At 31.6% G+C, this 18155-nt stretch overlaps 1 protein-coding gene and 1 long non-coding RNA gene across 2 annotated transcripts in view; one reads left to right on the plus strand and one right to left on the minus strand.

Annotated features, from left to right (window-relative positions):
• The window catches only part of LOC142326541 (phospholipase A1 VesT1.02-like), a 166775-nt gene extending 153437 nt beyond the window's left edge, over positions 1-13338 (minus strand). Inside the window, exon 1 of the mRNA XM_075369120.1 lies at positions 13154-13338. Coding sequence (XP_075225235.1) covers positions 13154-13208 — 55 coding nt within the window. The 5' untranslated portion in view covers positions 13209-13338. The remainder of the gene's footprint in view (positions 1-13153) is intronic.
• LOC142326545 (uncharacterized) overlaps positions 1-18155 on the plus strand; it is a 295602-nt gene that overhangs the window by 105777 nt on the left and 171670 nt on the right. The gene's annotated exons all lie outside the window — the stretch shown is intronic.

Genomic DNA, 18155 nt, shown 5'->3' on the forward strand with positions numbered 1-18155 from the left:
ATAAACTCTATAGATTCGGTCATCGTTTGGCTGGACGCACTTAAACGGAATCTATTGAATCCGGGAACGTCCAACCTGCCGTAATGAGAGGAAGATTGAAATGATTTTCTATAATTTTATGTCAGGAGATGAAAGCTGAGTATTCCTGCAAGATCCAAAAAGAAAATGTGCATCAATGGAATGATACCTTACTGCTTTCAGAAAACGGTGAAAACAAATCGAGTAAAATGATTATGACTATATTCTGGCACACACGTGGTGTCATTTTAACTTGTTTCCTTGAACGGCATACAACAATAAACAACGTCTACTATGGTCAGACACTGAAGAAGCTTAAAAAGAATTTTTAAAAAAAGATGTGTCGTATTCTTTTTGATATTGTTCGTTACTGCTTCTTAGCACCTCGACAGGGATTTCACGGCTTATTGAAAAAAATAGGGTTGATTAGGTAACTCTAAACCAGTGGCGGCTCGTAGCTGAAATTAGTGTGTGTGCTGCCCCAGAAAATTTTTTTCTCGGCCTTTTCAAGGCCAAGGTTAAAGTTTTCTGTAAAATAAAATAACCCCAAAAAAATGAGTGAAATAGAATAGCTGAAAGCAGGATGATAATCTAATTCTGCAGTTCATCACATTCAAGAATATTGTACATTACGTATGTATTCGGTTTAACCGAATAAATAAAATGTCTACACAGATAATATTTGTTAGTATTATTAAATAATAACTTAATAAAATGTCCGCTTAAAACCACAATAGTCCACTGGTGCTTAATTTAAATTTCTATAATACTCACAAACAAATACATAATTAGTTTTTACTAATTACCTCCTTCTCTTTCGCACTTACAGCGTGTTTTTGAACAGATTTGGCGATCAAAGAGCCCTTGCTTTCCGCAATCTTCTGATCACTATAGAAAAAAAACACCTAAACCACTTTCATATTCCTTCCACCGACTAAACTAGAAAAGGGAAGGGATAAAGGAACATTCCATACACACGCGGAGTAAAAAGAAAAACTACCTTCTACCAGCACACCAAGATCGGCACTGCGGGAGTGACAGTGCTCACTCCTGCGCAGCCTCGCGTCCATCTTCGTATGTGCGCATGCGCACAACAGCCAAACACTAGGCCGCTAGAACTGTGAAGTTTCATACAAAGATTTTTTTTCTTTTTTCCACGGCTACTGAGATTAAACGTAAGCATTATATATATTGTACAAGTATGAAGAAATAATTAAAGAAGAAAGGAGTCGGTATATTAAATGTTACCGTTAATATCAAGTGGAAATACGGGTTGCTGCAGTTCCACAGTGGCTATACGCGAGCCCCACAGCTCTAAACTAACCCTCTATAGTCCTGATTTTTCCTTCTCATATCTTAACATTTTAAAACCACCCTTCGTGAGGGATTCTGACGACGCGGAAGTATTTTTGGTTGAAAAACGATAGCTACAAAAATCTTTTTGACTGGATTTGAGCAATTGGTTCAAAGACGGGGGAAATGAATGCAAAGTTTTCGACAACGCTTTGAATGGGCTTGTGTTGTACTAAAATAACAATTTTATGATGGAGGAGGCATTATTTTTACTGGATGTTCTTTGTTTTACTGTATTAATTTATTAATCGATTTGATTTTTTTGGTGTTAGTATTGAGTTAATAGTATTTTAATATTATTATTGAATTGAGTTTATTGTTAAATAAAATGGACATTTTATTTTATACTGTTGCCGCGTTGTTAAATATGGTAATTATTATGCTAATAAAGTTCTCTTACTACTATTATCTATTTAGATATTATTTGAACCACAACCGCTGTATTTATATTAGTTTATAATTCAATAAATTCAAATACAGTGATAAATGTGTAGCAAACAATACGAAAACTAACACCCTGATATAAAATAAAATTATTACCTATAATAATTACCTGTTTCACATAAACTACAGCGATAAATTAATTGAAGCGATTCGTTCATATTGTCTTCTTCCTTGTTTATTAATCTTTGCGAATATAGGTGTATATGTTTACATCCGTATATGTTACTCTGAATGCTTAACAATAGAATAATATTGTTTTTCAATTGACTTTTAACCGTGTATATAAACGTTTTACACAAGGATATTACACATTATCTAATATAATAATTTTTTTCCGGTATCGCATGTAAATTAAATGTGCCGTATTAAATCAAATTATGCGCGTACTTACGCCAATAAAAAAAAGTAATGCAAGGTCAAAACGAATTTCAATTTGCATGATAGTTAAATTTAATGAGAAAACTTAATAACCCTCGTACTAATTTAATTTATACGAGGATTCTGTTTAATATATTAATGAAAAATGCCTTTACAGAATAATTTAAATCATGAATGTCCGATGACTTAATTACACAGTCACAAAGTTTAGTGAATTAATAAGATTTCTTTACGACAAAAGTTTCGGTTTTGATTGTTACTTTTCTTCGGGGCCGGATTTCCATTGAATACGAACATAGCCCCGAGAGAAAATCAGGGGTAAATCACTCCTGTACTTTTTCAACCATCTTTCCGTTAAAGCCTAATTCTATTTACTACAGGAACCGTTCGTATTCAAACAACGTGGTTTCTGCGATTTCCTTTTTCCTGCAATAATGGTATTCGGCGGAGGATCTCAATGCCCGCGCGCACGGGAATGCTTTGAGACAATAGTGGATCGATGAGGAACTGTGTCAACTCGGTTCCTAAGTTCCCCGTGCGTGCGGTGCAGCCATTTATGATAGACCAAAATTAGTTAACAGGTCCATCTTCTCTTTGCCGACTGATCCGATATCTCCTTGCCACTTGCGAACAAGCGATGTCTCCGCCTCCTGTTACATCGCCACCCTCTTCCGAACGAGGTTGTCCAGGAGTGTAACTCCGCCTTTACACCGGCGGAAACAAGTAACATTTAACTTATTTTAACTGTTCTTTAACAACCAAATGATTCTGTTTAATCTGGTTTAAAAACATATGAACAGTCTTTTATGTATACGCGATTATATAAAGGTTTAATAATTACTATATTAGCTTCTGTTTGTCAGTAGGCAAAAAAATTAAACGATGAGAGATAAAATATGTTTTACTATCTCACCCCTGAAATTAAAAATGTACCAAATATTGAAATATTGTATTTCCGAAATATATACAGAGTGTTAATAAAGTTTTGTGACGCTTAAATAACATTTTAACGGTTAAACAAAGAAAAGAATTTAACAAATGCCTCCACCTCGAAACGATTCATTTTTTCGATGTGAGACCATTACATCCTAATCCAACTCAAGTTTTTAAATATAAAGTATAGAATTGTGACAGATCATTTTAAAGTGGATCCGAATATGAAAAATTAATACATTGGAAGTAGTAGTTACATACCGAAAAATAGATCTTTCTAAAGTAGAAGCATTTGTTAAGTTTTATTTTTTTGTGAGTGGGGGTTTATTGTTGAACAGTTATTTAACTACAGTTATTTTAGAGAATTTTTTTAAAATTAACTGTTAAAGACATTAAATGGCCGTCATTCTGGTTAATGTTGTCGTAGCTCGAATTTTTTACGTCAAAAGTTTTGTTTTTCAAAACCCTTTAGAATGGTGTTTCATAACTCTACTCTTTTCATTTCAAATTGTTGAATTACCTATATTGCCCAGGGGGTCCTCTGGACGGTTGGATTAAGGTTCAAATTTATAAAACATGTGATTTTAATATTTCGTACTTAAGGGATAGGATAAAAATCGACCCGAAATTATTTTATAATTTAAAGATAGACTAACCATTAACCTTTTTCATTATTCAGCAACTTCGAAACGATCTATTTTTTTGATAAGAGCTCGCCACACCCTCATCCAACATGGGAGAGAGCAACTCAAATTTTTAATGTCATTGTTTGATGTCCTATGTGAAAAAATCAAAACGTAATTCTTTGTCTAAACCGCTTAATAACCTCATTACTATCTATTACTAGAACTTCTTTAGCTACTGTAGATAATAAAAAAAGCTGACAACACAATTGTAGGACTTTCCCGCCACGCGGCTTTTTCCTGATGCACAGCTTACATGCACAACTTAATTTAAAATATTTATCATTTTATTTAAATATAATAAAATTTTTGTACAGCTGTAGGTCAATGCTACACTAGCGCTCCTTGTGGATAGAGGGGTTTGACGCAGTATACCCGCTTAGCCACTAGTTTAGAACATTTTTTTGGTTAGAGGTAAAAAAAAATTTCTTTTTGTAAATTATTATTTTTTAATTATTTTACCTAAAAAAATAAGACCTTAATGAAGCAAAATCTCGAGATACTGAGGGTGACCTTGTTCTACAACCTCACCCCCTTGACCTTTAAGTTAAAATTTTAATAGCATCAATACCCTTACACATAATTAATCTGACTAAGTTTTTTAAGATCGGTTCAGTAGTTCTGGAGGTATTAGGAGTGAGACATTGAACATACATGTACATACGAACATCCGGAAAATTTCCATCCGGTTTTTTTGTGTTCCTTATGTGTCAAAAGTCAAGATCCGATGAAAACTCCATGTTTCCAAAGGACTGTTTACAATTTTTTCTTTCTACAGCTATAGTGCTAAACGGGAAAGTAAAATCATGGCCACCATTTTGAAATTTACGAAAATAAGGTTTCTTTATTGTAGAGAATATTTGCTTGAAAAGGTAGGGTAAATTTCTTTAAAATAGCTTATTTGTTCTGGAAATCCAAATTTAATTTTAATAACATAATATGAGAGACTGACTGTTAAAAAGGAGTTTTTTTATAGGAAGAAACTTTTTTCTTTTACCACAATGTTTTTTTTAGGAATGTATTTTCAAAATTATGGAAATTTTTTTTAACATTACGGTTCAAGAAAAAATTTACCTGGCTCTTCGTTTACGGATTCTACGTATCAAAATAACAAAATAAATATTCTTTGAAAAATTAACATTTTCCGTTCGTTTTCTTCTACGTGTTTTTTTTTTTTTTTAAAGAAAAATGTATATCTCAAGATCGGATCAAAAAATCGTTATAATATTTGGTATACGTGTTTGTTTCAACATTCTCTTAAATAAAAAATTGCAATCTAAATGTTTTCACAAATTTCAAAACGGCTGCTAAGTCAGTTGTTTAAACCTTTATATCTATCTTTAAATCGTCAGTCGAAATACTTATATTTACTAAAATGTTAAATCTTTCGTTATAAACAAAATGACACCGTATATTCAAAAGTGCGTCAATAAACAACCGGTTTGTTGAAAAAATTTATGAAATAATTTTCTGTTTGATTTCATTTTCACTACTACTAATAAAAATTACTAAACTGAAATAATTATTAATGATATTAATAATGTATTAATAAATTCGATTAATAATTGTTAATTATTTAATAAATAATAATATAAGTAAAATTAACTCTACCAACAATAGCAACACTGTATTGCAGCAAAGTTATTGTTGTTCGACAGTTGTATTGAGTACGTATTGCGGTAGTACTTGCAATAGTAATCAGTTATTTTTATTCTCATAATTTGTTTTGATTTTATTTTCATTGTTATCGTATTTGTTTTATTGTTTTTGAAAATGAAAGTTCATTCTTGTATTGAAATAGTAGACATGCTTCTCATATACGTACTGCCAGACCGCAATCGAATCGAAGCGTGCTACTTGTTTTCATATCCTTTTCTTATCGCTGTTTGCCAAATATTTTTTTTTTTTTAATTCTACACGAAAGGATATTAGAAACCGAAGAATTTTCTTGTGAAGCACATGACCGAGGATTGCAAGCACAAGGACTCTTGGTGAGGAAGAACTATTGTAGGATCATACTGAAAAAATCCAAAGGATAGTTTTTATTTTTTTTGTCTTCAGTCATTTGACTGGTTTGATGCAGCTCTCCAAGATTTCCTATCTAGTGCTAGTCGTTTCATTTCAGTATACCCTCTACATCCTACATCCCCAACAATTTGTTTTACATACTCCAAACGTAGCCTGCCTACACAATTTTTCCCTTCTACCTGTCCTTCCAATATTAAAGCGACTATTCCAGGATGCCTTAGTATGTGGCCTATAAGTCTGTCTCTTCTTTTAACTATATTTTTCCAAATGCTTCTTTCTTCATCTATTTGCCGCAATACCTCTTCATTTGTCACTTTATCCACCCATCTGATTTTTAACATTCTCCTATAGCACCGCATTTCAAAAGCTTCTAATCTTTTTTTCTCAGATACTCCGATCGTCCAAGTTTCACTTCCATATAAAGCGACACTCCAAACATACACTTTCAAAAATCTTTTCCTGACATTTAAATTCATTTTTGATGTAAACAAATTATATTTCTTACTGAAGGCTCGTTTAGCTTGTGCTATTCGGCATTTTATATCGCTCCTGCTTCGTCCATCTTTAGTAATTTTACTTCCCAAATAACAAAATTCTTTCTATGAAAAGATTATGGAGTCTTTTCTCCTCCTATTTTCACATTCAGCGGTCCATCTTTGTTATTTCTACTACATTTCATTACTTTTGTTTTGTTCTTGCTTATTTTCACGCGATAGTTCTTGCGTAGGACTTCATCTATGCCGCTCATTGTTTCTTCTAAATCCTTTTTACTCTCGGCTAGAATTACTATATCATCAGCAAATCGTAGCATCTTTATCTTTTCACCTTGTACTGTTACTCCGAATCTAAATTGTTCTTTAACATCATTAACTGCTAGTTCCATGTAAAGATTAAAAAGTAACGGAGATAGGGAACATCCTTGTCTGACTCCCTTTCTTATTAGGGCTTCTTTCTTATGTTCTTCAATTGTTATTGTTGCTGTTTGGTTCCTGTACATGTTAGCAATTGTTCTTCTATCTCTGTATTTGAACCCTAATTTTTTTAAAATGCTGAACATTTTATTCCAGTCTATGTTATCGAAAGCCTTTTCTAGGTCTATAAACGCCAAGTATGTTGGTTTGTTTTTCTTTAATCTTCCTTCTACTATTAATCTGAGGCCTAAAATTGCTTCCCTTGTCCCTATATTTTTCCTGAAACCAAATTGGTCTTCTCCTAACACTTCTTCCACTCTCCTCTCAATTCTTCTGTATAAAATTCTAGTTAAGATTTTTGATGCGTGACTAGTTAAACTAATTGTTCTGTATTCTTCACATTTATCTGCCCTGCTTTCTTTGGTATCATAACTATAACACTTTTTTTGAAGTCTGATGGAAATTCCCCATTTTCATAAATATTACACACCAGTTTGTATAATCTATCAATCGCTTCCTCACCTGCACTGCGCAGTAATTCGACAGGTATTCCGTCTATTCCAGGAGCCTTTCTGCCATTTAAATCTTTTAATGCTCTCTTAAATTCAGATCTCAGTATTGTTTCTCCCATTTCATCCTCCTCAACTTCCTCTTCTTCCTCTATAACACCATTTTCTAATTCATTTCCTCCGTATAACTCTTCAATATATTCCACCCATCTATCGACTTTACCTTTCGTATTATATATTGGTGTACCATCTTTGTTTAACACATTATTAGATTTTAATTTATGAACCCCAAATTTTCCTTAACTTTCCTGTATGCTCCGTCTATTTTACCAATGTTCATTTCTCTTTCCACTTCTGAACACTTTTCTTTAATCCACTCTTCTTTCACCAGTTTGCACTTCCTGTTTATAGCATTTCTTAATTTCCGATAGTTCCTTTTACTTTCTTCATCACTAGCATTCTTATATTTTCTACGTTCATCTATCAGCTGCAATATATCGTCTGAAACCCAAGGTTTTCTACCGGTTCTCTTTATTCCGCCTAAGTTTGCTTCTGCTGATTTAAGAATTTCCTTTTTAACATTCTCCCATTCTTCTTCTACATTTTCTACCTTATCTTTTTTACTCAGACCTCTTGCGATGTCCTCAAAAATCTTCTTTACCTCCTCTTCCTCAAGCTTCTCTAAATTCCACCGATTCATCTGACACCATTTCTTCAGATTTTTAAACCCCAATCTACATTTCATTATCACCAAATTATGGTCGCTATCAATGTCTGCTCCAGGGTAAGTTTTGCAGTCAACGAGTTGATTTCTAAATCTTTGCTTAACCATGATATAATCTATCTGATACCTTCCAGTATCGCCTGGCTTTTTCCTAGTGTATATTCTTCTATTATGATTTTTAAATTGGGTGTTGGCAATTACTAAATTATACTTCGTGCAAAATTCTATAAGTCGGTCCCCTCTTTCATTCCTTTTGCCCAGCCCGTATTCACCCACTATATTTCCTTCCTTGCCTTTTCCAATGCTTGCATTCCAATCTCCAACTATTATTAAATTTTCATCTCCTTTTACGTGTTTAATTGCTTCATCAATCTCTTCGTATACACACTCTACCTCATCATCATCATGGGCGCTTGTAGGCATATAGACGTTAACAATCGTTGTCGGTTTAGGTTTTGATTTTATCCTTATTACAATGATTCTATCGCTATGCGTTTTGAAATACTCCACTCTCCTCCCTATCTTCTTGTTCATCACGAAACCTACTCCTGCCTGCCCATTATTTGACGCTGAGTTAATTACTCTAAAATCACCTGACCAAAAGTCGCCTTCCTCTTTCCACCGTACCTCACTAATTCCTACTATATCTACATTTGTCCTACCCATTTCCCTTTTTAAATTTTCTAGCCTACCAACCTTTTTTAAGCTTCTAACATTCCACGCTCCGACTCGTAGAATGTTATTTTTTAATTTTCTGGTGACCCCTTCCTTAGTAGTCCCCACCCGGAGATCCGAACGGGGAACTATTTTACCTCCGGAATATTTTAAAAGGATAGTAAAAGAAGAATTCCCTTACGCGAATAAGTTGATCATATAACTGAAGAATTCTGCGAAGCTATATTTTCTGCGTATAATTTATACGTATCATGTACGAAAAGTGCAAACGGTTAATGAAAATGACCATTTGCTAAGATATCCGTTTTCATAGGTAATTTTACAGAAAGGGACAACTGATCCGCAATTGCCTATCGTAATAATGTAACCGATGAGGCTCTATTCAGCCGAAATGGAATCTCAATTTTCACAATAACCGCCGTTGGATAAGGAATATCTTCATGCAGTTAAAAGTTAAGGTCTAATCAAGCATTTTTAATAAATGTCTGGGTTTATATCTTCGTCGATTCTCCGATCGATCCATGTTTTATGCCAGATGGCTGACAGGCGAAAATTATTACTATTTCCAAGAAAACTTTCCACCGAAACACAAAATTGTGGAAGAAGGAACTTAAAGGAGAAGAAAAACAAAGCCATTTTTTCGTAGAAAAAAAAAATAGTATATACTAGTTGCAGGGCGAGTCCACGGCACGCTTCCGCAGCTAGGCCCTGCGGGTGGTTTGCCGTGGCGGGCGGCGTCTCGGAATAGGATTTGGTTATTAGATGCCCAAATCGACTACCTCTTGTGTAAAACTATTTTTTTTAACGATGAAAATTGATATAACGAAAGTTAAATTAGAAATTTAACTCTAGAAATTGATACTAACGAATCTGGATTCTCCGCTAGTGATCGGTACTTCCGGTGTCTACTTTTTGGTTATAGCTCCTTATTTTATAAAGAAAAACAGTTACATAAAGAAATAAAAAATATCTAATAAAATTTAAAACATCACTCTTAAATTAAAAAAGTAAAAAATTATTTCAGGATGTTATCTCAGATTTGACAACAAGCTTTGATAGTGATAGGTAAAATTATGTGTGTCATAGCTTCAAATTAAAAATTAGATGTTTTTCCAATTTTTTCATATACGTGATGAATGGCCTAACGAGTAGGACGCCCCGCTACCCCACTCCCCAATTTCCGAACGGCGCCCCGGGGGCACTTGAAAATATTATCTTCCGACGGGTACGATTGGGGGCCGATGGGACATCAACAAGGAGGGGTCGAAAAAATGTTTCAAAGCGACCGACCGTTTTCGAGATTTGTGATTTTCGTCCGAAAATTCGGATCCGGTTAAAATGTGCTAAATTTTCCCAAAACTTCTATATATACTTCGCATATATATATATCGATTTTATATACGTAATATCGGTATATAATAATACCAAGTCGTTTGGTAGAATGACCCCGGCGAGAGTTTGTGCGACGGCGGAAACGCCGAAGATTTATTTACCCTGACCAACTCGCAAATGGACATTTCAAAATTTTTTAAAATATTAAAAAAAAAATAATAATGTTGATCAAATAAAGTTACATATAATCGCAGAAATAGATGTTCTTAATGAACATAGGTTTTTTTTAATAAATATTTGATAATCTTTGGTTATTTTTCGGGGCCGCCAAAACTTTTTGCATTTTCAATCAACATATTTGATAAAATTTGAGGAATTTTTTATTATATTATTTGTGTTATTAAGTATATATATATATACAAGTATATAAAAAAAATGTTTATCTCCAATTATTTGTCGATGATTTTGTATTTGTTTTATGTTAAAAAAGTTCTATCATTTAATTACAATATTAGTAAAACAGGAAGAAAATATTTTTAACGGTGTATATTTTTGTATTTGAGAAAATTTAGTAGGAAAAATATATAACAATTATTATCTCGCCTTTCATACATGTCTGTGTTTTTTGATTCGGACAGTGTCTTTTTTAAAAACTATAATATTTAAATTGTTGAATTTTGATTTTCCATTTTTGATGTTTTCAATTGACGGCAAACTCTCGCCGAAACCTTAACAATTTTATTGTTTTTGGAGTTTGGATAACATACAACTGACCACCACGAGACATGTACTAACGAATCGGGATTTTCCGTTAGTGATCGGTACATTCCGGTGCTAAGCTAAGGGGACGTATACACAAATGCCGTTATGTAGGGTAGGATTTCTAGCGAAAAATATATGCTATTTTTCTGAAAGTTCAATTACTATTTTAAATAAATAGATATAAATATACATCAGAGACAATATAAATTATTTTTTATTGTATAAAATTATCGTATTTATTTACTTTTGTATTGTTAACTTAGTTAAAACTGTATATTCTTACAGTATAAAGTATGCACGCATCTGTTGTGTGGAGTTTTAACAAGATGCATGTTCCCAAGATAATCTTTTGTCTTCGCGTAATATTTGTGGGAAAATATTAAAAATTATTTTACAATAAGAGATTATGTAATAAACCTGTATTTAAATAATTTTCATGCGAGATATTCTACTATATATGTCCATTGCATACACAATGCACTGAATGCGACTGTATTAAAGAATTTTGTTTTTTTTCTAGGATAAAATAAATGTTATTTTAAATAAATATTACAAGGAATAACATAGATGGGTAATGGGGTCCTTGATTTCTACGGCTCTGTAACCTTCAGTGAGATTATCTTGATTTTTTTTTTTTTTTTTTTTTTTTTTTGTAGCTAGACTAACGGAAAGCTTATTCTTTAACAGCTAAATATTTTATAAACATATATTTTTTAAATATTATTTTCTTAACACCCTGAAAAATTTCACTTTTCCAGAATCATAGATTCGAAGATCATTGTGATAACTCAGTATTTGTGTGGTTGGGAATTATTGCGAGTGGTTGAATACCCGTTAATTTTCTTTTTGGTTTAATATTCGAAATTTCACCAACTTAATGATATTTTTTTTTAAAAACAAATTTCAATTTACATTTGTTCATTGTTTAGAGTGAAGAAGAGTATCCCCATAGTCGGTCAGTTTGAAAAAATATTTTTACAAAATTGTGTAGAAAATAGATTCCCCTTCAAAGTTAATCAAATTATAATGACATATTGTAATGCATTTTACTAAAAAAAAAATAACTAATTTCTTTATTGACACACAACTTTTATAATCTTTACGTGGGTAACGGGAAATTTTTTTGTGTTTTTTCAACCCCTCTTTTAAATATTAATGTTTAAAATAAAATCTGGCTTTTCCATATTTTAAGTATCTAAGTATCGTTTATAATATATCGTTGAAAAGCTCTCAATGAAAGTTTATTACTGCAGTTAACAAAAAGGTCCAAAATCCAATTTTTTTTTGTGGATTTTGGGCTTTTTGGACACTTTTGGTTCAATCGATTGCAGTCAAAAGAGGAGGTACACAACTAGATGTTACAAGAGTTCAAAATCCAAAATTTCAACATCCTACGGCTAATCGTTTTTGAGTTATACGAGGTACACGTACGTACAGACGTCACGCCAAAACTAGTCAAAATGGATATTTCCGTTGAAATGTGAAAACCGAAATTTTTCATTATCACAATACTTCCTTTACTTCGTAGAAGGAAGTAAAAAAGTTATTTTTTTGTAATTTGATCTTTATAATGTTGGCGTATCGTTATAAGAAAGTAACACTAATAATAAATACTATATAATAAATAATAATAATAAATAATAAACACTAAAAATATAGTTAAAAGAAGAGACAGACTTATAGGCCACATACTAAGGCATCCTGGAATAGTCGCTTTAATATTGGAAGGACAGGTAGAAGGGAAAAATTGTGTAGGCTGGCCACGTTTGGAGTATGTAAAACAAATTTTTGGGGATGTAGGATGTAGAGGGTATACTGAAATGAAACGACTAGCACCAGATAGGGAATCTTGGAGAGCTGTATCAAACCAGTCAAATGACTGAAGACAAAAAAAAAAACTAATAATAATTATTATAAATCTTTAGTTTTTGTAATTCTGTCGTTAAAAAGTCGAATTTTAAACAGTAATTTAACAGTAGTACTATATTTTACTTTTTATTGGATTTTTAAATCAGTTTTTTTTTTTTAATATTATCCTTTCAAAAAAATATTATAAAAACGATTAAAAGAAAAAAATTATGATAAATTTATTTACAGCACGTTAAAATTTAACGTGCTGTCTCTCTGTAGAGTATTAAAGGTACTCGGAATTAACTGAATATACTTCAGTATCGTGTCTAAGAAACCTTGAAAATATATGTACGCACTGTACTGGCGTATTACATGTAGTGTAAACATATTATTTAAATGTAACATTAAAAAACTTTTGATATTCAATTAATTGTAATTGAATATTTATTTATTATTTCAAGTAAATTTTTATAAACATTATTTTGTAAGTATTCGAGTAGTTTATTTGAATTAAAAAAATAATATATTATAAAAAATAATACGTAAACTTACCTGATACAGTGAAAGCTGTTGTTAATAATGATATAAATAATTTGTAGGTATACATTTTTATGATTTAAATTACTTAATTTCACATAAACATAAATTTGATATATTATATTACTAACAAGGTTTCGTTTTTTTTTTTTTTTTTCACTTCCGAATTACTATTTTGTCATTTGATGGAACAGACAGGTAACGTATTATTAGACCCGAAGTACGTTTAACACTGACCCGCACCCGGTTTCATTATTAGTATTGTAAATAAGTAATAACGGTTCTTGCTGATGTTCGATGTATATATTTTATGTGTATGCATGTCTCATTTGCTCATGTGCATGTTTCCATTTACACACGCACTGTGAAGTCCCAGTGATCTACTTAATATCTGGCACCTTGTCAACTTATAAACGTAATTAACTTAGATTTACAATAATTTTACTTTATATGTATTTTTTCTTTTTTAATAAACATAATTAATAATGTTTCTTTCATTTTTATTTATTAGTATGATAAATTGCAGGATAAATTAAAAAATAAAATAAAAATAAATATATATATATATAAAGTTTATATATATATATATATAAACTTATATATTTATAAATTTATATAATGTATATATTTATATATATACACGAGTCGTGTATATAAACAATTACAATTACTCCATTATTTTTATTTTTATTTAAAAAATTTGTTAGACTTAGTAATATTCGATAATGTAATAAAATAATTAATATATCTGCTATATAATATTTCTTATAGCAGTTAAATTAATGATCATTTAATATACGTGCTAATTTCCCTCTGTCTGTTCAAAAAATGAACTTCTCGATATCATAAAAACTCGAACATTTTGACAATTGTTAAAACTTTAATAGATATGTAAACAGTAGAGTGCATTTTCCTAAAATTATGAAATAAAATGTAACATTTCACCTTGAATAAGCGGTCACGGTGTACGAATATATAATACATTGTTTCCCCACAGATTAGGATACTATCACAGTTTTTTGCTTTGATTATTTGTTACAATATTAGTTATTTCAATAACACATGAAAAACATCTGAATAGCATTAATTATAGTTGCTTTCATTGAAAGTAACGATGTTCTCCATTCAGCTACTACTAGTAGAAAACTGAGTAAAAGATTTCGCATGTAAGATTCATAGGGCTTGGCTTGCTGATATAAAATCGTATCTTCTACATGGTGAAGAAGAAAATTTGAAACAACTTCACTCCTCAATTTTCTATTGCAATTCTTAGGAATGCCTATTCCAGTTTTGGCAGTGATTGATGATCATTAACGCGTACATATTTGTTTTCAGTTCAAACCAGAAAAACATTGTGTTATAAAAATTTTTAATCCTATTTTTAGAGTTAAAGCTATACTAATTTTTTAGTAATAATTCCTGATTGTCTACGAGAAATATCGTCTTCCTTTATTGACAGAAAATAGAGTATATCTCGTTTTTACTTCCTTATACGAAGTAAACAAAGTATTGCGATCACGAAAACTTTCGATTTTCAGATTTCAACGGAAATATCCATTTTGACTAGTTTCGGAGTGACGTCTGTACGAACATACGTATCTCAGATAACTCACAACGATTAGCCGTAGGATGTTGAAATTTTGGGTTTAGGACTTTTGTAACATCTAGTTGTGCATCACCCCTTTTGATTGCAATCGACTGGACCAAAAGTATTCAAAAAAGCCCAAAATCCAAAATATCTTTTTACTTCTTTTTAACTGCAGTAATAAGCCCTCATTGAGATCTTTTCAACGATATATAGTGGTACTTATTTTCATTGGTTCCAGAGTTATAACCAAATAAAGTTTTAATTAATGAAATATTTGGGTCTTACAGGTGGAAGGCACATCTGTTCGAATCAGACTTCATTTCCGACTTTTTTTAAAATTTAAATATATTGATGTATTAACCTCTGATTGTAAAAATTTTACAATAAATAATAATTACAATAAAAAAACAACAACAATAAAATAAAAGAAAATATGAAAAAAAAATCAAAAGTTATTAGTGAAAGAAAATTTTATGTGCTTTTCATTTTAATTCAAAAAATTTTACAGAGGTTAATAATTATTAATAAATCAAGACATTAAAAAAATAAAATAAAAAATATATGTATATGAAGTCGGATTCGAACCGATGTGTGCATGGTTGCGGATGGATCCGACACGTTCTCACTTATATCACATAACTACTTGAGCAACGTTAAACAAAATTATTATATAAACTAATATAAAATGCTGATACGGACACCACAAAAAAAGTGATACATGTGGTGGTGTCCACCACATTGTAATTGTGTATCTGTCCACTTTATTAAAGAATTGGAGGATCGTATCTCACTTTCAAATGAAATGTTTAAATGAAGTGCAGCAGAAAATGTGTATATGTAATTTAATAGGCGTACAAGGAAGTCATGTGGTTTCTACATCAGATTTTTTCCTTTAAAAAATGGTGTATTAATTAGTTTCTTTTCACTACGTTTGTCTTTATCTTAACAGTTATGCATATGAAAAATAAGCAGTTTATATAATGTTTATGTCCGGTTTATATAATCAATTTTTATGGTGAACAGGGTGAAGATGTCACTTTTAGGGTTAAACATAAACTCTGTTTTGTTGGTCTCTCAGTATTGAATGCAATATATGTAATCGGCTGAATAAAGAAGAAATTGGAAAGTCACTTTAACATCTTATATTTCATAGTAAGCCTTTTTTTTTCTTTCTCTCAGCTCCCCTGGGCCGGACCGACTTGTTGGTATTACGCCGCCCAGGGGAGTGTCTTTAAACTCAAATAGGCCTCCCCACCTACCGGCTATATATCGGCATGGCAGGTCGGCCTACCGGTTAGCTCTTTTTGAGAGTTCTTTATTAATATTGCCCTTTTGGACACCACGCCAGACCCAGTTCGCCGCGATGCGGCGCCGGGTCCCTTCAGTATTCAGTGTGCTGTTACCTGTGGAATCCTTGGTGGCTCATCAGTGCCAACACACCGCAGCATGCTGGCTGTCTACCCAGTCCTATTCTAGCCAACACCTTGTCTTCTCTCATCGGAGTATTTCTGTAAAACGACTTGTCTAACAAAACTAGCAAAATTATTCCAGTTTGACTCGCTTCTTAGCATGTATTCTATTGTTGTCTCTGGAGTTATACCTGTGAGTGCCTTACTATGTCTAAGTGTGTCCCACCTATTGCACTCAAAAAAGGTGTGCTCAGCATCATCTATCTCGTTGCAGTAGTCGCAAATTGGCTCTTCTCTCTTGCCTATTTTGTGCAGGTAGTTATTGAAGGAACCATGTCCTGTAAAAAACTGCGATAGGTGACGATCAACCTCACCAAATCGTCTCGACAACCACGGCTTCATGTTGGGGATGAGGGTTCTCGTCCATCGACCCACAGCTTCCTGCGACCATCTTTCCTGCCAGATATTATAAACGGCATCCCTGACCTCTTGTTCTGGCTTGCCTTGTGCCCTCTCCATCCTCTTTTTTGCGATTAGGTCAATAGGAGGTGTACCCGATTCCATATTCATAGTAAGCCTGGGATGGGATTCCTATTGGACCATTTAAGTAACCAACTTTTGTTATGTTTCAGTTTCCCCTTAACTTTTATATAATGGTATTTTATATATATATATATATATATATATATATATAATATTGACCCTTGAAACCAAATTAATATAGGTACATCAATAAACCTAGATAGTTTTGTACAGAATACCCAAAATAAGCTGTTTTAGAATTCTAATGTCTTTAAAATTGAATTATTTTCGCTTATAGGAAATTTATATTACTTTCATGTTTTTCGTCCACTTAATTAATAGTGTGTGACAATCTGAGTCTTAAGTGATACTTACATCTGAGCTCTGAGATCCCTTTTCATTTCTCAGTAGTAATCTTGATTTCCAATTGGTAAAGGTCTTTATTGAGATTAATATTTCAGGTCATAAAAGTCATACTATAATAGGGAATATTACGACCATTTCTACAGTATACTTAACTTCTTTATGCAAATTTTAAGTTCGAAAAAGATTTTCAAATTTTAGGTTCAAAAAAACCAAAGAAATGTGTTATATATAAAAATCATTTGTTATACTTAAAGCAGATTTGCTTAGTTCGAATACGTAAAAGAAAATTTATTACTAATCGTTTTTATTAATCATGTTTTAAATTTAGGGTTATTACGAACGTAAGTACAAAATTTCAATCAGGTGGTTAGTTAGTAGCTACTATTAAGGTAAAGTAAGTCCCGGGATTTACCCGGGACTTTAAGTAGTGTAATTTTAAATTTAAAGTATTTTCACCAAAAAATCTTGTGAAGTAATCTTTTCTAAGTTTATTAACTGTTATGAGCGATTTTAAGATAACATAAAAAATGAAATCGTGTTAATAAAAGTGATAATAAATATAATGAAGTCTTGCCACGTATAATATTTTTTATAATATAATAACCTAACTTCCGTTCTTATTAACTCCTACTTTACGGTTTTTCTGTCTTTAGACAAGTGGTAGGTATCCCATTTTACTGTTAATTGAAGACTTATATTATAACTAAAATAATCAGTAAGATTATGTTTTTTATTCATCGTTTTAAATTTTGGTAAATATATAAGTTAATTAATTACAGACTTTTATTTTGTACGAGTAGGAAAATTTAATTATATACATTTTATATTATCATCAGTTTGAGCCAAACAAAAAAAAACCACACATTTATAAAAGCAAAATTGAATGAGAGACAATTATTAATTAAATATTTTATTGTAGGTTACGTGATTCTTCTTTTTTTTTAATATAGTAGGTGCACTGTATTAAATTGTTAATTTGTAAACAATGATCATAATTATATAACAAAATGTTAACGACAAGTTAATATGTACTGGTAGGTGGTTAACCATCAGTTATATTGTTTTATATGTACTAGCCTATTGTCACTTCTTTATTTCTCTTTCTCTACGTGCCGTTGGTTTTTTATTTGTT

The sequence above is a fragment of the Lycorma delicatula genome, chromosome 6, assembly GCF_047948215.1.
Source record: "Lycorma delicatula isolate Av1 chromosome 6, ASM4794821v1, whole genome shotgun sequence".
Classification (NCBI taxonomy): Eukaryota; Metazoa; Arthropoda; class Insecta; order Hemiptera; family Fulgoridae; genus Lycorma; species Lycorma delicatula.